We start from the raw sequence: 19,495 nt of genomic DNA, 5'->3' as shown, positions 1-19,495 counted from the left end.
CTTCTGATCTAACAGACCCTCCCCTTAAAACACATTGGTCAAACTCAGATGGGATCTTTCCCCTGAACTGCAGCCAGAGGAATCCACCAGCAGACTTTAAACTCCAAGCACTCTCAGCTCACAGACAGCTGTACACATTTCCAACACGCTCTGCAATGTGGTGCAGCTGTATGGCACTGCGTCACCTTCGGAGGATCACACCTTTGAAAATATATGGGGGCCTGAGCAACAGACTACAGAGGGAGATGTCAACCCTGCCCCGGGTGTATGTCACTCGACAGATCCCACCTGATGGTTTGAAGACCCTCCAGGCATCTGGACAGTGAGTGTTTTGTGTTTGTTCAATTTTTAAAGCAGAGATTCTAACTTATGGGTCAGGACATGAAAATGTAACACAAAAGCTGTTTTTACTAAGTGGCCATTATCTGTGCCCAGAAAAATAAACATTATGTGCTTTTATTTTGAAGCCCTATTTTTTTTCCAAAACTTAGCTACATTTTTCAACTATGATAATCATGTTGACAAATTAAAATATCCATAATTATTTTGCCTGTTAAACTGCTCTGTTTTAGATACCTTTTAAAAAAATGTATTTCACAATTTAATTTTCAGAAACTAATTTCAAGTAATGGTAATGGAAACTAATAAAGTAATGGTCCATATCGGTTTATTTCCCGCTCTTGTGTCACTGATATGGTTTTATCATAAATGTATTCTTAAATGTTGCCTGCAGCAATATTGTAGATTTAACTGCTTCATCTTTACATGATATAAATGAGAAATTAAAAGCATTTTGATTTGATTGGATCACAGCTTTTTGTTATTAAGGGAGGTTTTTTGGTCCCAAAGCCAATCTGGTTGAAAACCACTGATTTTAAATCATTTTATATATTTGTTATTCATATTAACATGTTTTTTTTATTTCAATTTGAACTTCAGTTTTGAAGTGATTCTCTGATGAGGTTTGACTGTCTGATTTGTGAGGTTCATCATTGACTAAGAGTAAACAAGACTGCAGATTACCTCATGTCAACAGATAAGAAAGGGAGCTAAAAGGGTCTCAGGATGCATGCAGTGACCTTTTTACAAATGAACACTCTCTGAAGTTTAATCCTACAGATTATTGTAATGCCTTATGGGTAATTTTGAATGCTTTATTATGTTGCTGAAAGGGTGCAGTTTGAGCTATGGGACTCCGATGATGTCCCAGTGCCCAGGAAGGAGCTCCTTCAGAAGGTTAAGGGTGTTGACGCTCTCCTGTGTGTGCTAACAGAGAAGATTGATGCTGAACTCCTGGATGCTGCAGGTATGCTAAAACATTGTTGGGTTAAATCCAGAGCGTGCACATGATCTTATGTATGGTATACATTACTGCAGGCCCAAACCTCAAGGTCCTCAGCACCATGTCTGTGGGTTTCGATCATCTTTCTCTGGAGGAGCTCAAGAAAAGGTATTATCTTTCTTTCTTCCTGTCCAGGGTGTCATGAGGTCACAAAGTTTCACCCGTTTCTGATTTCCACTCCTTGTAACTCAGTGTGATATCTGTGGCTCTCCCAACAGAGGGATCCGTGTTGGCTACACCCCTGACGTCCTGACGGATGCTGTTGCTGAGCTGACCGTTGCTCTGCTGCTTACAACCTCCAGAAGACTCATCGAAGCAACACACGAAGCCAAGACGTAACACAAAGATGCACAAATGCTCACAAATCTGTTAATGCTAGAGCAAGATAACAAAAGCATACATCAGGGGTGCCAGACTCCAGTCCTCGAGAGACGGATTCCTGAGACTTTTTGATGTGTGCCTGCACCAACACACCTCGTTGAAACCAATGTGTTGTCATCAAGCTCTGCAGAAGCATCATAACAACTGTGTGGACTGGAGTCCGGCACCCCTGGCATACATGAAGAAATAAAAAATGTGTAATACACATATGTTCAAAATGTAATGGTAGAAAAAAAAGTTCTCAAAAATTGGTCAGTTCGCATTTAGCCTTGTTCCCGTTTATATTTTGAACACATAAACCAAAAATTTTGCCAATACAATGTCCATAAAGGGTGGCATACTTTTTCACAATTTTTATTGCTCAACCAAAGAATTCAGAAACTTGAATGATATAAAGCTAAGTATGATCATTAATTATTTCTCCCTGTATTTATACTAAATGAGTGAGAACATTCCTGGAAAAAAAAAAACTTCAATTGTGTGAAAAAGTGTACCACCCTTAAATGAGCAGCAATTGACTCCATTTTTGGTACAGATACATACAATGTCAATCGGAACATGGCAAAAAGCGATCTGGCAAAATTTGGTAAAAATCAATTTTGTGAATCACCCTATTGTATAGTGCAATTTATTTTCCTTGTTGAAACAGTGGTGGTTGGGGTACATGGAGAACACTCTGGCTGTGTGGCCATGAGTTGGCCAACAGCACTGTGGGAATCCTTGGCTTGGGAAGGATTGGTAAGAACTTTCAAAGCTCAACATTCCCTTCATGTAGTAATTGATTGGACATTTTGACTTTGTTTTTGTCCCCAAGGTGTGGCTATCGCTGAGCGTCTTGCACCCTTTAAAGTTAAGAAGTTCATCTACTCAGATGTGGCCCCCAGACCAGAGTTGGCAAATATGATCAACGCAGAATATGGTAAGAAACTACAGCCAATAGTTAGAATTAAAGGTGCGTTCACAATAAACGCAAATTCAACGACTATAGTTGCTTAAATTGCCCGTGATCAGTCGCTTGAACATAGTCAAGATTTTTGCTCACTTCATCTACTGTAAGTGGTGACTGGGGACATAACGTAGAGAGAAACTCATTGCTGATTGGATGTCACAACACAGCGTTACTCAAAATTGCTTGAAAAGTTCAAAACTTTTTACGTTGAGCAACTTACAGCGACTCAGATTGCACAATTGAATCACTGGAATTGCGTGAGTCGCGTCGCAAGAAGGGATGTTGCATCATTTACATTGATTTTGAATGTAATCTCGTCGCTAGAGATGCTTTCAGTGTGAACGCTCCTTGGGAGTGAAATCAGACTTATCTTGACAACAATGCTTGTGATTTTAATATTAAAGCAACTTTTCTGGTAGTGTAAAATTAAGAGTACATTGCAGAGGCCCCAATAAATGGTGTAATGTGATATCCATCTCTTTTTTTCATCTGTTCCTTCAGTCTCTTTGGATGAACTGGCAAAGCAGTCAGACTTTCTTGCTGTGTGCTGTGCTTTAACACCTGAGACCAAGGAAATCTGCAATAAGGACCTCTTCTCAAAGATGAAAAACACCTCCATCTTTATCAACACAAGCCGGTGCATAGCTACCACTGCTGAGACTCAAAAATAGGCATCTGATACCAAAGATCAAAATGCCTTTTAAAAATGTATTTGCACATTTCAAATGTGTCCAAGTCCAAGCTAGAGTTTAGTAACTGCTGTTCTTTGTGTGCTTCCAGAGGTGGAGTAGTGAACCAAGAGGACCTGTATGAGGCTCTAAACACAGGCAAGATAGCAGGAGCTGGATTAGATGTAACAGTCCCTGAACCTTTACCCATTGATCATCCTCTGTTTACCCTCAAAAACTGCGGTGAGTCTTCCAAAGCACTACAAAGTTTCAACAATGTGAAAATGTGATGCTTGAGCACCCATTGACAGAAATGGCCTGTCACTGATTAACATTTCTCTTCGTTACTCTTCTCAGTGATTCTCCCACATATTGCAAGTGCTTCCTACACAACCCGTAACGCCATGTCAACACTAGCCGCTAACAACCTCCTCCTGGGCCTGCAGGGCAAGCCGATGATCAAAGAGCTCAAACTTTGAGTTGCTGGTTCTGCTCTGAGGACTAGTTCATGATAGAGAAATGCTGGTTTTCTTCTTTAAATGGCTGATGGATTCAGAATAGGGTTGTGACACTTCCTCTTCACCCTTGAATCCTGTGTCAGTAGCTAACCTATTCACATCAGTAAATAATTTATGGAAACGCCAAACAATCTGAATTTACCTGGTTTTATTCAGTCCATATACAACAACCCAACATATTATACAATCTTTTTTAGCTGTCAACAGTAAAGTGACAAGCATTCAGATACTGTGTGGCTACACCATGTGTGTCACACAAAGGTTCACAAAAGGTTTAGTTTTGGCAAATTAACAAGAGCCTAGCTTTGCAAGCTAAGAGGCACAAGGCAGTAACCTCATGTATTCATTTAGACTTTTGACATATTGTTTTTTTTTTTTTTTTAACATCTGGCTTAATACATGTGATAGTACAGTGACAATCAGTGCATTTTCAAAGATTCACATTAATCATAACAGCACTGTTGTAATTCCTTAAAAACAGGACATTGTAAGCGCTCTCAGAACATCACAGTGAGGTCTTTCAAAAAGACAAGACACTAAATGTTGACAAAGATCAGATTAGAAACATTACCCATCACGTGTTCTTATGAACTGCACAACGAAAGACAGTTTAAGTCCAACATTGGCTCAGCTTTGTTTACAAGAAAAAGCCAAGAAACTATTTGTCTTCAAAATTAAGATGAATGTAAGGTGAATTGTAACATGTGTAAAATGTAACAACAGTGTGATGACTCTATAGAGACAAATGACAAAAGCAGTGGCCACTGATTGCATTAGCTGAATGACACCAAGCAATAAAGTTGACAAAAAAAAAGCAAAAAATGTTTGAAATGGTCACCAATGATTTACTGTATTGGAATTCTACAACGCATGAACTTAGATTTCTATTGCTACAAAGGTTGTTCTACTCTTCTTCAAAACATGCTCAGGTGACAAACTTTCAACATGAAAATGGATGAAACAAGTTGTTTGTTTACACAAAAGCTTTAGGTTCTGATCATTAGTGGTTTAAAATAAATTACAGAGGACTGAGATCTTGTGAGTATGTTTTTTCCTTTGGGGAAATACAAATACTAACCTCTTTGGGTTTTGATGAACACATGATGAAAACAAGACAGCTTGATGGTTCGTCAACACAACCCCTTGTTCTCATTTCAGTAAACACATTAGTTAAAAAAAGAATGTTTTGTTTAAGTGCTTTTGTAAAAGAAGCAACATTACAAGTAACAAGAGAAATCTTAAAATGACTTATGTAGTACATGAGTACACCTTTACAAAACATTCAGCACTTTTTCACTTGTTTTACTTCTCCTTCAAGAGAAAACTGATGAAGAAACTGTAATTATGCATTATATACATTTCTATAGCAACACATGCATTTTGAGATAATTTGACTTTGTTGTTTTTCACACAAAAAGTCACAATGAATGTGTTTTGAGAGGACAGTGTGTAAACCTATTTAGCCAAACAGGCTAAAAAACAAAAAGCTATTTGCAGCACTTTTATGTATGACACTGTGGACTCACGACTATAACTTTACAAAATTTAGGCTCATTTTATTATCACTCGGGAGGCTCTTTGCTTTGGCCTTCATCTAAAAACAATACAAGGCCTTTCATCTGGGTTTTATGTCCCCATTGCAATTTAATTGATTGAACACTTTTAGAAAAAGTGATTAAGTATTCGAAGTATCAGTCTGGTTTAGTGCTGGCTACCCCTAACGACGCACCGTATCTCTATAGTTACCCCCAATTTCCACCGGATGCATAACTGCTGCAGCACAGCTGTATAACTGCTGCAGCACAGCTGTATAACTGCTGCAGCACAGCTGTATAACTGCTGCAGCACAGCTGTATAACTGCTGCAGCATGCCAGAGCCCTCTGCAGCAAATGCACAGCCCTTTTATTTTTGCTGGACGCCGGAGCTGTGCAGCATAAATTTAACAAAGATTAGCTTGTGTAGTACAGAAAGTAGTGCACAGACACATAATAAAATATGTGGTCTTCAGGCGCTAGGTGGGGACAGGGCGGCAGTGGATCATAGTTCACATGTAAATATTGCACTTATCCGTGGTTGAATCACAATAATCTCCACTACAGCAGAAGATCTACAGGGCAGGACCGAATCAATTTCCTTCTGCTCCTCTCGTAGGACACAATGAACTGTTTGTATGGCTTTGTGGTTCTCTTTGTATTCACTACAACTCACTATATCGTGCGATCACACATGAATTACTGGATCCCCTGAGTCCTTGCTGCAACAAATTCGCATCACAAACGGAGGCGTTGGGGATTGCCGGACTGCAGATTACACTACAGTTACGCAGCTGGGCAGTTTCGGAGCATTTACGCATCCAGTGGAATCCGGTGTTAGGATGACATACGTGGGACAGAGCTACGCATCTCCCAGGTGTGCAAATTAACATTTTTCACATGGGTGCATATATTTCATCTCTTATGACTTCATCTGATAAACGCGTGGGCAGTGCAGTCAATCACTTAACACGAATTTCAATGAAATCTGTATGCAAATACTGTAAGCCTAAACCACTTGATGTGTCAAGTGTCTCTTCAGTCCTACAACAAGGAATTTGACATGTTATTGTTCTGCCATCGCAGACATGTAGTCTTGGAATGCTTGTAAAGGTGAGAGGATTGACTGAAGCGTTTTCCACACTTGAGACATGCGTACGGTTTCTCTCCTGTGTGAACACGGATGTGTTTCTTACAGTCAGTGAGGGTGAGGAAGGTTTTACAGCAGATTTTACAGGCATACTTTCGTGCACCTTCCACCACCAGAACATTGTGCTCAGAGAGAGCTTTCTTACACTTGGACAGAACGTCTGCTGAGGCTCTAGTGAGCTGAGGGGGGAGAGAGGTGGGCCTGCCACTGTTCATCTCATACCCTCCACTCTCGTTGAAGAGCAGAGGACCCGCCAGACCTGAAGAAGAAGAGGAGGCTGCATCCTGGAGAACCCTGCTCACACCGTCCTCTCCTTGCACCCCAGACGACAGTTTTGGAGCAATACGTCTGTAGCCTGGATAAGTCAGAGCTGATGCAGTTGCTTCTCCTGGTCCTCTTGGTGGACGTCCAAGGGCATGAAGTCCCAAACTAGAGCGCTGGAAGTCCAAACCAAATGGGTCCACCCCTCCTCGCCCTCCAGCACCTCCTGTTGGGCTTCCCACACCATCATGCAAAGGACGAAGGAAAAGCGATTCAGCTTGCAAGTTGTCACCATACTTGCTTCTGTTCTCGCCACTTAGTGAACCAGACTGCAGCAGAGAAGAAGATGCAGAACCAGAGGGTCGAGCAGATTCTTGTCTCATTAGGAAGTGATGTGCAACAGAGTCCCCAGTTGTTGTGTTTGGTAGATCATCCTCTCTCACTAACCCTGAGCCGCCACATTCAAAATCCTTAGGACCGAGGAAGCTGGAAATGCTGAAACCCAATTTTCCACCGAGTCCATTACTGCACCCGAAGCCTCCTCCACCCCCTGCTCCACCCATGCTGTTTTTGAGGTGGAGCTGTGGGGTGGGCTGAAGGAGGGAGTCGGAGCTGGGCTGGGGTTCAGACGTAAAGCTCCGGTCGCTGCTCTCTGGACTCAGATCCACCTTCTCCTCCTCCTCCCGACCACCAGGCTCCGTTGGGTCGCTGCCTTCTGCCTGGGAAGTAACGTCGCTCACCTCATCAGTTGGCTCAGGTGAACTTAGAGGTTCTCGCTTAACAACCACCTGTGTACAGCAACCAGGGTTGGGGTCAATTACATTTTACAATTACGTCTTCAATTAACCATGTTCAATTACAACTACAGTGACCAGCATTTTGTCCAATTTCAATTCAAATTATAATTTTTCCTCTGAAAATTACAATTACATTCTTAATTACTGAGCCTTTAATAAATAAACCCATAAAACTTAACCTTCCTCTTGTGTTAGCTTTGTGTTAACATCTCTTATGTTTTGACTTATGTCTTATATTAGCTTTAAAGTACACTAAAAAAAACATGATTCATCATCCAATTAGTTTTTCATCTCTTGGTTACCTTGTTAGGCTTCCTAATCAATGAAAGTATTGGTATAAATATTTTTGGTGTTCGCGCTTTTTACCCAGGTTTGTGTTTAATGAAACTGTTAATGATAGCGTTTATAGAATTTCCATGCCAATTACAAAGTCATTCATCTGAACTCAATTACAATTCAATTACAACAGCAACACATTTTTCCAATTACAATTACAGTATATGTATGTCCTAATTGTAATTAATTATAAATTATGCAATTACAACCATGACAGCAAAATTACTAGCTTCAACTCAGGAAGTTTGTCATATATATATCGGGGAAAAATGAGGAAGAAAAAACCATTACGCATGTGATGATATTTTTGTTTAACCTTTAGTTATGGTTGAATTCACTCAATCTAATTCCTTTCTAAAAACAAAAAAAAAAACAAAAAATCTTAATGGACTATCATAGGATACGTTAGTATGATTGCAGCACTGACTCTGGTGCAGTGGCCATTGGAAGAAGCTACATACAAACAGTTAATCAGAGCATAAACACACCTTTACCTTCTGTTCCTCTTCATCCTCTGTTCCTGATTTTATCTTCACACCTGCTCTGCTGTTTTGATGATCCTGCTCATCCATGTCTTCTTCTTTGCTCACCCCTCCTCCTGAAATTCTCCTCAAACTTTCCCCATCACAGTGGCCGCTGTCTGACTGACTGGGCATCTGTGGATCATCCTGCGGCACGCTCACCAAGCCAGAAATTGCCACGCCTAATTTGGAATCATCCCCCATCTTGTGAGAGTCTGGAGAGTGCAGAGTTGCCTCTTCTCGCTCCACATTTACCCCACCTTCTCCTAATAAGCCCAGGTTAGGAGCAGAGGGTCGCTGCCTCTGTCTTGGCCTCTCCTCAGAAAGCCCCAGGCCTAGTGAAGGCTTGCGTTTGTGAAAGCGGCGGATCGGAAAAGAAGCCCTCTGTTCGATCACTCCATCACTAACATTACCTAACCCACCCTCCTCCACTCCACCCAAAGCAGAGTTAACCAAGCTGAGCCCAAGCTGCTGTAGTAGGAATGAACGTTGTAATTTAGAGCTGGCAGAATTTGCTGATAAATTGGCACTGGCTGCTAACGTCTGGTTTATGGCTAAGTCTGGTACTTGCTGCTGCTGCCTGTGCCTCTGCTGCTCCTGCTGAGGGTGGTGATGGGCTGCTCGGTCTGATGACGGTGACATGGGCAACGTACGAGTTGTCAGGTAGTGTTTGCAGGCTTTCACAACATTGTTCAGGTGTAAATGGGAGGCTGCAAGGAGGACATCCATGACGTTACTTTCTCCCAGCATAAGTGTCGAAGAGTACATCATCTCCACCAGAGCGGCAAAGGCCTCAGCTGTCACCACCTGGAGGAACAATCATTCATTCAACTGAAAACACAACTCAACGTCAACTCCAACCCCTATAACAACTCAGTCATCAGATAACTACTGACCTCGCTATCCAACTGGATCATATTCATGCTGGAATCAACCTCTGCCACAGTGAACAAGGCTCTGAAGTGGGTGCTGCAGGCTGCCAGCACTGACCGATGGGCTTTGAAATGTCTGCTGCCCACCACTATGACACAATCACACAGCTGGCCATGAACACGTTGGTAGTTGAGCTGTTGGAAAATCTGCTCGAAGTGGCCCGGAAAATCCATGATCCTGCAGAGAAAATAGGAGGGCCACTTCATTAAGACACAAATCAACACACGTACTGAAAATCTTACTTACTGAAACACCGGTTAACTTTATTTCTTCCAAACTCTTAGGGACGGATTCACAAAAGGTTTAGGGGTATTAAAACGTGTGCAAATGTCACTCCACGTGCTAATAAGCTGTACAAACCCTAGGGAATCAGGAGTGCGCGACTGTTGCACGTTGCAATGCGTATCCTGATGAACATGTATAGTAGGCGGAGCTCACAAGGGGAGCAAACAAATGGGAAGAGGACATGCAAATAAATTAATACAGTGCGTGCAATGCAATTCATCAAATCTGGAACTGTTTGCGTTGATCGTTTTAGCACAGGAAAATAGTACGACTGACAAGCAGATGCAAACACACGCAGAGTCCGCTGCAGTAAATGTTTACACAAAACACAGCGGAGATGGAAAAAAATCCTTCAGTTAACCTTTCCAGTATAAGAAAAATAATTTAAATAAAACAATAGTCAATATTAAGAGCCACTGAATGAGAAAATAAAGTGTGAATAAAGTGTGTTTGAGGGGGAGAAAAAGCTGGATGCCTGAAGCTCGTGTGGAGTCCGGTACGTGAGTGTCCACTGCGGTGCAGAGCCAGTCGATGCTGTGCGCCATGGATGTCGCTTCGGACGCACAGCTCCAGTGAGCTTCTGTGTCTTTCTCTCCATGTTTTGACCATCAATAAATTCTCGTGTCGTGTTGATGTCAGGCCAGAATCAGCTGATCAAATGCAATTTATCAGTGATGGACCAATGTTCACAAATGAGAGTGTGTGCGTGACACAGCGCTGCTCAGACCTGCTGGATGATGATCAGCAGATCATCTTCAAATGGTGCAGACTGATTGACAGACTGTGTTGCTGCATTAACTCAGATCAATGGCAGATCAACAGGACCGTTTCTGTCCAAATCTGCCTATTTTTCATGGACGGATCCAAGCAAAGTTACAGGAACTAACGGAGCAGCCACATTAAATTAGGGGGAAAAATATCATTAGGTTCTAAAGTTGTTGTTTTTAAATGTTATTTGTTTATTTTGTTTTCCACATTAATAAATGTTTGTGCAGTAGACAGAGAAGTCCATCTGCCTCTGCCTTAACTTCTTCAAATGTCATTGTGTGCTTCTCCACATTGAACGAGCAAAACCCTCATGTAAATAGGGCGGTCTCCACCACTTCTGCACGCGCACTAATCATTGCTGCAATCTTAGTGAATTCCTCACAGCAGGTGAGGAAACTGCATCACCAAAGGATTTAGGGACGCAACTCGTTTACCACCCTTTATTTCAGAACTTAGGGAATCTGCCCCTTAAAGTCTTTGAGTTGTGCATAAAATAGTTTATTTAAACACTCTCTTGAACTCTAGCATCCTCACACAGTGTAAAACAGATATTCCTCCTGATTATGTGTGAGGTAGTGATGACAAACTAGTGACCTTTGCAGGATAAAACCTGCCTTTAAACAACAGGGATAATAAACACACAAATATATGACTATGTGATGTGAATTGAAACTCAAATTTGATTCTGTTGTTTGTTTTCATTCTCAGACATTTTTTTTTCCATTTTACACATGCTCATTAATAACTATGGGTTTAGTTATTGTTCAGTCATTTAAAAAGACAATTAATGGGTCAGGACCTCACCATCATGTCAACATACTGCTCTGTAATAACAAACCAGCATAACTAACGACCTGAATTAAACTATTACGTGTTATCAGTAAAACAATAAAAATGTTGGTAGTCGTTAATATAAAAGCCTTACCTTTATTGGCAGTGAAAGGACAGGAATGAGCAGACAGAGCAGGGCCCTGAGCAGACACTGAGAGGCTAAAGCTAGCTCTCTGCAGACCACAACATAGCCTCTGTGTTTAAAATGCAGCAAAGGTGGAAAAAGGAAGTCTTTAGCTTGAAAGACATTTTTCACACTGTCCAAATAGCTTTTCCTCTCATAAAACGTTCTTTCCATTACGATAGGAAAACATTTTCGCCTCTCCGATATGGTCCACCTCCTGTCGCAGGATGTTACGGGTTAACTGGTCGCCTTGTTAGATGGTGTCTGACTTCCGGAAGCGTCTGCTGTTGCTGATAGTTACTGTCGGACAGTTTTTAACAGTGAACATCAAGAAAGACTGGGACTATAGCGAGTGTTAATTTCATATTTAGCAATAAAGATATGATGCCATGTACATATTAATCATTTTCCTTTACTTTTTATATGTTTTCTAGTGTTTAAAAGGAAATAATGCTTGAAAAAAAATCCGATATTATGTGATGGCATTATTATTAACAACTCATCTGTACTGGAAAGACATTTTTTGTTATGTTAAAATTATTTATTTATTGTTGTATTTTATTTGTTATTTCAACATGTTTCCATTTCAAAACTCGTGTCTTTACAGAGAATCATCCAAATGCAGAAAGCTTTCAGAATGGGTTTGAGCAACAAAACCAAAATATCAGATTTTATTTAAATATTTGTCAGACATTGTGGACAAACAATGGGTGTCTGAAAGTGCAGCACATCTTCAGAGGAGTAAAAGTCTAGACTGGTAAGAAACAGTTATGTTAGACACACAATGTATTAGTCAGGTGATTCTAACACGAATGCATGAGGTAGGTCATCAATTACCAGGAGAACTACGCGATCCAAATCACCTAGTGGAACGGATTGCCTGCTGTGGCGGGTTCACAGCTCTTTATACGGATAGACATGCCACAGGGCGTCCTCCAGACTAAAATATATTAGGCTTATGCGAAGATTATAAACCGCTTTTAAAAATCCTGTCTTTGTTGATAAAATGGATTGCGGTTGCTTGCTCTCAGACAGCTGTTTTCCGACAGACTCACAAGGGGGCGCTATTTTCCGAGGCTCACAACTCACATTTAAAACAATATTTTGGATTTTCAGAAATTAAACTACTAAATAGACAGATGGACTGACTGACAGATTGAGCGAGAAAAATATAGAAATGTAACAAAAATATAAAACGAAAATATATTTCGGAGGGACGAGACAAGAGCCAAAAGTTTAACAAACAATATTGAATTTTTTCCTTAAAATAAAATAAATATATAAATGGAATAATAAAAACACATCGTACTTTTAAAATATGTTGTTTTCAAAGCAGAAATTGTCCTAACTGTAATTATTATTTCATTGTCAGAAGTACGAAGACGAACAACAAATATTGAGAAAAAAGTCAATTGTTTTTGTCAAGATGACAATTAAAAATCGTTTTACTGTTGGACAGCAATGCTTATTCAAGTATCTTACTGAGTCAGGGTTAATGCGAAATAATTTGGGATTGTTTTTTTTCCATTTCTTCCTAATTTCTATGAATAATTTACAATTTATTTTCAATTTTTCTATGTACTTCCTGCTTCTGCTTGACGAAGCAGGAAGTACATAGCAGTGAAGTATGTTGTGTCAAAACACGTGAGCAAACATGGCGGCCTCCTGTACTTTGGTGTGTTGTGGAGAGGAACGGGATGCTGATAAGGCAGTTATTGGTAAATATAGTTGCTTGAATATGGCTAGTTTGAAAAGTAATATTTTAATACACAGCTGTTGATTGCTTTTTGGGAGATTTTGTGTCAAACTCGTGGGAACTTAACTGCCTACAGTGGCTGTTAATGTGAAGCTGCAGATTTCTCACGTGTTTAGTTCAACCAACTGTGGAGTTTAGCAGTCTTTTGAACGTGTCTACTTTATTTTATTAAATGTTAAAAAAAAAAAAAAAAAAAACCCTGCATCACCATATGGTTGATGTAACCCCATGTATGTCTCTTAAAATTAAGTCTGAACAGAAAGACAACTGTAGGTTAAATTTGCTGATACAAATTCCTACACAGGCACATTTTTAAAAAAAATTATAATCCACACAGCTGAACAATATGTGCCACTTTTGTCTTATTTATCCTCTAAGGGACAGCATGTGTGAGTGAGTTCTGTAGTGTGGCTTGTTTAGGGGAAGGTCTGAAATCCAGAAATCAGAAATATATTTAACTGCTTTTCATGCTGTACGGAGAAGTAGTGAAAGCAGCAACTCCTAAAACAAGTATTTTGTTACTATTTAATAGGGCTCAAAATTCAAGTTTTGATTCCATTTTCATTTTTTTTAATGCACTTAAAAATGACTGCAGACATCATATATATTGTCAAAAGTGCAACTTTATTGCTGTGATAGTCTTCAAGCGTTAAAATGCATAGAACAATCCCAAAATAAAAAGTAAATGAGGCTCTGTCATTCAACAATTTCAAGCTTTAACCCAGGTTTAAGCAAAAGTGCAACAGCAACTTCACAGCAGCTTAATTTTTTTGAAATCAGATAACTACATATTTTATAATGAAACATTACAATTAAAAAAATAATAAACTCTTCCCTTAGCTTTTCAGCATAGTTTGAACAAAAAAATTAAACATGTATGTGGCACATATATCGCCTACTCAAAGGGTAAACACATGTAAACAAAGAGGGGGCTGGCTCACATCGTGCTATGATAACCTGCAAGGACGGAACGCGAAAAACTCGGAAAAAAACTGTGGTGGAGGAAAAAAAAAAACAAAGAAATTAATAAATTTTTTTAACTCAAATTTTTGTTTTATCTACAAATGTGATAAATCAATTAAATTTTTTTTTTTTTGCCCAGCCCTACTAAATAAGCTATAAATATATATATATATTGATATAAGCGATATTGTCATTTTCTATATTGCCAAAATAGAAAACTCGATATATCTTGAATATTGATAAATCGCCCAGCCAGTGCAACACTTGAGCTTTCACTACATCCTAAATCATCTCGTTGTTTTTTCTTCTTTGCACAGTTAACTTTTCAAACGGAAATGTCAAAAATGGAAACCAACTGGATTTCACCATGTACAAGAATGTTGACGAGAACAACCCCAGAAAAAGGACCAGAAGGATCCTGGTGAAGTTTTTTTTTATTATGAACCATTGTTCTCTTCTTGCCACATTTCTGACCGTGTGTCCAATTATTCCCTCTGTTTAGGTGGCTGAATCAGACCGACTGTCTTATGTGGGGCATAATTTTGGTGTGGGATCACTAAAATGCAACAGTCTTTGCCAGTACGTTGCCAGTACTCTTATCGTGTACTTAATCATATCCTGAGTATTTCTTTGTTGTGTTTCTGGCTCGCTCTAATGCACTGACTGTAGCGCAGTTAGGATTTTCAATGTGATTTTGATTTATATGTGTCGCATATTCAGGTATTATGTCGGGGTGCTGAATAGAGACACCATGCAAATGGAGATACACAATGCTCAGCTGTTCAATATGCAGCCTGCTATCCCAGGTAAGACAAAAAAATCTATATCATTATATTAATAAAATGTTTTTTTGACTTCTCAACGATGTGTCACCAGGAGAGAATACAGAGTCGTCAAAGATGGAGGACACCACTCAGACCTACAGAGACAAGGTTCTCAGATTAATATTCTTTTCTTCAGGTATTTTGCTCTAGTCATCATAACTCGTATTAATACTCTAACTTCTTGCATCTCGTAGGTTGACTCATTGATTGAAGCCTTTGGCACCAACAAACAGAAGAGAGCTCTGAGCACCCGTAGGCTCAACCAGGTTGGCAGCGACACTTTGCATCATGCAGTGGCTAAAGCTGCTAGCTCCGTGATTAGCCAGAAAGGCCTGGAAGGTAAGCTAGCACATACAGTCGGTCACCTTCCCAGCATTCATTGCTGCATGACAGAGAATCATTGAGGATGTACTCGTTGTTACTGGCAAACATCTGTGTAATGTGGATTTATAAGCATTTGGATCTCTATAAATGTGATTGTTCTCACTCCTATTCTACTTATTTATTATCCCCCGCCACAAAGTGTGAAGGGGGATATACAGTAGGTTTGGCCCCTGTGCGACCATCCGTCTTGGGGTAAAGGGCACAACTTTTCCTAAAAATTGTCTAAGAGGGGATAACCAAATTTGGTGTGTGGCTTCAGGGTATCAATACCTTGATGGAGTTCGAAAATGAGAAGCACGCAAATATTATTTCCAGAGTTCGTGCCCTTGTTCCATTTTTTTTTTACTCTGTTCCAGGTATCTTCAAAGGTGACAGCTTTTCTCAGAAACCGTTTAAGATAGTTAGTATTTTTTTTCCTATATTAGAATTTCTGTAATTTCCCCATTTTTTTGTTCCTAGCTCTATTTTGGTCGTTTCCTATTTTATAGTTTCTCCTCTGTTACCCTGCCAAACTACCTGTACTTGTTTCCTTTACACGACACACCTGGAAGATGCATTTACACTTATAAATTAATGTACACCATTTTTTAAATTAGAATCAGATGAAACAGCTAAAAAAACAACAAAAATGAGTCAGTAAAGGGCATTTACTGACAAAATACTGAAATGTTCAGACACACATTTGCCAATGTAAGTTCATTTAAGGACATTGTTATGCTTTGTAAGATTTAGACTTTTTTCGATGTAGGTGTTGTGTTTAGGTCTGTAAACGGAGACGTCACCCACGATATGTTACACCAGGGGTCACCAACATGGTGCTCTTGGGCCCCAGGTAGCCCGCATGGACCATGATGGGAGGGACCCTCGGGAGCTCTAGTCATCAATGAGCTCCATCTAAAATCTGATTTACTTTCCAGGATTCAAACTCACAAAGATAAATACATATGAGAGATGTAGCTAGTATTTAGTAAAGCTAAACACTTTTAGCATTAAATTAAACATCTTTAAATGTTTATTTTCACTGAAACATTGTGACAAATGCTTTAAGTGTTGCAGATCTGGTGTATGGTCAGTGGTATAGTATATATGATATATGTATATATATATATATATGATATATTTAAAAAAAACTCAAGGTGTATTTTCTATAAAATGTTATGAAAATGAAACAATTGCATAAATTAGAAGAAATAAAGTGTTTCATGTTAAAACCTGAACATTTCTTACCTTTGCCTTCCTTGTTATCTTAATCTCTAATTAAAGTGAAATTGCAAAAATGTAGTATTTAACGAGTGCTTTTCTAACTGGTAGCCCTTCGGACTATACAGTACCTATAAAGTAGCTCACAGTTTCAGAAAGGTCAGTGACCCCTGTGTTTCCCTCTCCCAGCTCTACAACAGGAACTTGTTGACACAGAGTCTCAGAGTGATCTGGCTCTACGCGTTCCTCCGTGCAATCCAGACGCCGCCTGCCGAGAGGACGTCTATCCATTTGAAAATCGTATCTTGTATTACCGACAAACTGTTTGTGTACAAATGAGAAATATTTTAAAGCTAATCCAGAATTTGTTGAAGCCTAAACCTTAATTAACACCCAGTCTTGACACCTGTGGAGTTTGACGCTTTGGAGCAAGCAGGTTCCAAAATGGCAGAGCTGACCCAAGAGGAGCTGCAGACGTTAAAAGACAAAGGAGGGTGAGTGGAACACAGAGACTCACTCTTTCCATTCCATAATTATCTACAGTTGGCTACTATACCAGTGGTCCTGTTTGTGTCTCAGATGCCTGTCTGTGGTGGAGCACTTGGAGAATCTGCCAGCCTCAGGGGAACTTAGAGAGAAAATGTCTCGTTGTGCGTTTTACCTCTCTCTGCTCCTCAAAATGGTGCGACAGAAGATTGTTTCCCGCAAGTGTGAGTAATGTGATCTTCCTTTTATCACATGCATTTAAAAAAAGTAATGTTAACAGCAGTCATTGAGTTCATGTGTATTGTACCACACAGTTGGGCATGAAGAGGGCTGCCCCAGAATCATTGTGAACAAACTGCTGAAAGATTTCACTGTGGAGAGTTTCCAGAATGGCAGGTATGATGTTGGAGTAACACTTGACTTGAAGTTTTATACATAAGGCTGACATTACACTGTCATTGTTATGACATGACACCTTCCATTAGCATGAATAAGGTGTCATGAAGACTGTCATTAAGTGTTGTTCATTACCTTAACCCTAACCCCACTAGATCCCTCCACCTAACCCAAAAAATGCCAACATCGCTCCAAAGATGTCATAATTTAACGAAAGGTGTCATAATTTAGTGAATGACACTTAATGACAGACTTCATGACACCTTATTCATGCTAACGACAGCGTAATGTCAGTCTTATGCTGCGTTCACACTCGATGCGTCACGGAATGTCCGTACATCCAGATTACATACAAAGTCAATGGATAGATGCGTCCCAGAGGCGAAATCTTTCCTGTGCGGCGGTGCGGTTTGATCCGCGCGTCAAGAGCGTTGGCTGTTCAAAATTTTGAACTCCTGTGACTGTTTCGCATGACGAGAGCAATCAGAGTGTTTGTTGACGATGACGTCAGGCCATCAACACAGACACTGGTCTGTTCAACCATGGAGTAGAAGCTGTGTGACCACCTGGAGCTGTATGACACGGCCTTTATAACCGGGACCGGACTAGGAAGGATTTGGCGTGGAGGAGAATCAGCGAGGTGGTGGTAGTAGCAGGTAAAAGTTCTCTCTGTAGCACTGAGCTAGGATAGCATTAGCCGCTAATCACACCGGCTTTTTTCACTGGTAGTTTATGTTTATGAGAGGAGAAAAAGGAGTGCAGCTTCTCGCTTCAGCAGGCAGTGAAACTCACCGAGTTGATGTGTCGCTGGTGGGCGGGACTTCGCTTCAAACGCACATATGAAGAGAGTGGGGACATTTTTTGATCCTGTTAGACCTGCGGAACGTTTCGTGCGGCAGACGCGTCTGGTGCCACAGAAGACGTATTCGGTGTGAATGCAGCATTATGTACAAAACCTCAAGTAAATTGTTACTGATGTTGTATTATCTAGAAAGGTATTACATTTTTTTTTTTTTTTTTAAACCCTTTACAAATATAGCAGTTATTCTGGGATCTAAATTTGCTTGAACAAAAAGCAGTTTGGTGTCATTGTTTTATAGAAATTTATTGGACTTTCTTCTCTATCCAAAGAGGTTTTCACTATTTTTGCAGATATTTAAATAATAATATTAACCTCAATCTACTACACCGATTGAAACAGATGTTACCACTTGTCACTTATTATACATACATAAAACAAGCTTAACGTTAACAGTATACACACACACACCTAACTCCTAAAAAAAAAATACTGTTTCAAATATTTAATTTAGAAAACAATTTGTATTTTTGAATAACAGTATTTTGTTTGTGTATAATAGCATCTTGCTACAGCTGAAAATAATCGCCTCCCTTTTGTTTATGTTCTTATTTAGAATCCAGAATGTGGTGTCGTCATCGATGCGAGCCAAGTTGGCAACATACTGTCTGGCTCTGCTGCTACACATGGGTCACATGACCGCTGACCTAACTTTACTGCACCGTGACCTTCGACTCGCCGAGGCCAAGTAGGAAAAACAATAAAGCTCTTTAATATGCAAAATTAACAATTATGAAAATAACCAATAGCAGGTACGAGTAAAGGTTTACCTGAAATACGACACAGAACTTTGCCAGCATTAAATGTCATCCGTTTTCTTCTAGGATGATTGAAGTTGCGAAATCCATGGGCCTGACCCTGATAAAAGCTCCCCGAGCCAAGACTCCAGAGGCTGAACAGCGAGATGAGCACAAGCAGGCCACTCTGGTTCTACCGCTGGTCAAATATGATCAGTTCACAGAGAGACGAAAACGCAGGAAAATGAAATGAGTTTAAAGCGACAAAAAGAAACTCCCAAGACTCAAAAATAACACAAACAAGACTTGTTATTGTATTTTGGGAACAAATAAAGTCATTAACTATGGCTTGTATGTGACATCAATGACAATAGTTTAAGTTACAAAAACAGCCATAAACATACTTTAAAGCCGGGTTTTCAAACTCATTTTAGTTCAGGGGCCAAATACAAACCAGTTAGAGCCTAAGTGGGCCACAGACTTTAGGTGAGAA

General features: G+C 39.9%; 3 protein-coding genes across 4 annotated transcripts; 2 read left to right on the top strand and 1 right to left on the bottom strand.

Moving 5' to 3' along the window:
• Positions 1-24: 24 nt before the first annotated feature.
• grhprb (glyoxylate reductase/hydroxypyruvate reductase b) lies at positions 25-4,018 on the top strand. The gene is made up of 9 exons (XM_028455617.1): positions 25-322; positions 1,173-1,306; positions 1,378-1,450; positions 1,561-1,677; positions 2,373-2,461; positions 2,538-2,642; positions 3,174-3,309; positions 3,453-3,583; positions 3,698-4,018. The coding sequence occupies exons 1-9, from the start codon at positions 156-158 to the stop codon at positions 3,817-3,819; spliced, it is 1,074 nt and encodes a 357-aa protein (XP_028311418.1). The 5' UTR covers positions 25-155; the 3' UTR covers positions 3,820-4,018.
• Positions 3,992-11,638, bottom strand: zbtb5 (zinc finger and BTB domain containing 5). 2 transcript variants are annotated; one of them, XM_028455596.1, is made up of 4 exons: positions 11,368-11,638; positions 9,353-9,566; positions 8,424-9,263; positions 3,992-7,590 (listed from the first exon to the last, which is right to left on the bottom strand). In XM_028455596.1, the coding sequence occupies exons 2-4, from the start codon at positions 9,560-9,562 to the stop codon at positions 6,436-6,438; spliced, it is 2,205 nt and encodes a 734-aa protein (XP_028311397.1). In that variant the 5' UTR covers positions 9,563-9,566; positions 11,368-11,638; the 3' UTR covers positions 3,992-6,435. The 2 variants fall into 2 exon arrangements, with proteins under 2 accessions (XP_028311397.1, XP_028311406.1); XM_028455605.1 differs by having other exon boundaries at positions 8,430-9,263.
• A 1,383-nt stretch (positions 11,639-13,021) lies between these two features.
• polr1e (RNA polymerase I subunit E) lies at positions 13,022-19,349 on the top strand. Its single transcript, XM_028456750.1, has 12 exons — positions 13,022-13,115; positions 14,434-14,537; positions 14,619-14,695; positions 14,837-14,922; positions 14,993-15,048; positions 15,135-15,279; positions 16,714-16,824; positions 16,922-17,018; positions 17,104-17,234; positions 17,325-17,406; positions 18,822-18,953; positions 19,090-19,349. Exons 1-12 carry the CDS (start codon positions 13,052-13,054, stop codon positions 19,253-19,255), a joined length of 1,251 nt encoding a protein of 416 aa, XP_028312551.1. The 5' UTR covers positions 13,022-13,051; the 3' UTR covers positions 19,256-19,349.
• Positions 19,350-19,495: the final 146 nt, after the last annotated feature.

Source organism: Gouania willdenowi, chromosome 1 (genome assembly GCF_900634775.1).
Source record: "Gouania willdenowi chromosome 1, fGouWil2.1, whole genome shotgun sequence".
Taxonomy (NCBI): Eukaryota; Metazoa; Chordata; class Actinopteri; order Blenniiformes; family Gobiesocidae; genus Gouania; species Gouania willdenowi.
The sequence above is the reverse complement of the archived record's forward strand: the minus strand, read 5'-3'. Positions and strand labels throughout refer to the sequence as shown.

Excerpts from the sequence above, each read along its gene's own strand:
- grhprb (XM_028455617.1), top strand. The coding sequence starts at position 156 with ATGTGGTGCAGCTGTATGGCACTGCGTCACCTTCGGAGGATCACACCT. Across the intron at positions 1,451-1,560 it reads CTGGAGGAGCTCAAGAAAAG|AGGGATCCGTGTTGGCTACA; the intron begins GTATTATCTTTC and ends CTCTCCCAACAG. Across the intron at positions 2,462-2,537 it reads CCTTGGCTTGGGAAGGATTG|GTGTGGCTATCGCTGAGCGT; the intron begins GTAAGAACTTTC and ends TTTGTCCCCAAG.
- zbtb5 (XM_028455596.1), bottom strand. The coding sequence starts at position 9,562 with ATGGATTTTCCGGGCCACTTCGAGCAGATTTTCCAACAGCTCAACTAC. Across the intron at positions 9,264-9,352 it reads TGATCCAGTTGGATAGCGAG|GTGGTGACAGCTGAGGCCTT; the intron begins GTCAGTAGTTAT and ends TTGTTCCTCCAG. Across the intron at positions 7,591-8,423 it reads AAGAGGAACAGAAGGTAAAG|GTGGTTGTTAAGCGAGAACC; the intron begins GTGTGTTTATGC and ends TGCTGTACACAG.
- polr1e (XM_028456750.1), top strand. The coding sequence starts at position 13,052 with ATGGCGGCCTCCTGTACTTTGGTGTGTTGTGGAGAGGAACGGGATGCT. Across the intron at positions 16,825-16,921 it reads CGTCTATCCATTTGAAAATC|TCTTGACACCTGTGGAGTTT; the intron begins GTATCTTGTATT and ends ATTAACACCCAG. Across the intron at positions 17,407-18,821 it reads GAGAGTTTCCAGAATGGCAG|AATCCAGAATGTGGTGTCGT; the intron begins GTATGATGTTGG and ends GTTCTTATTTAG.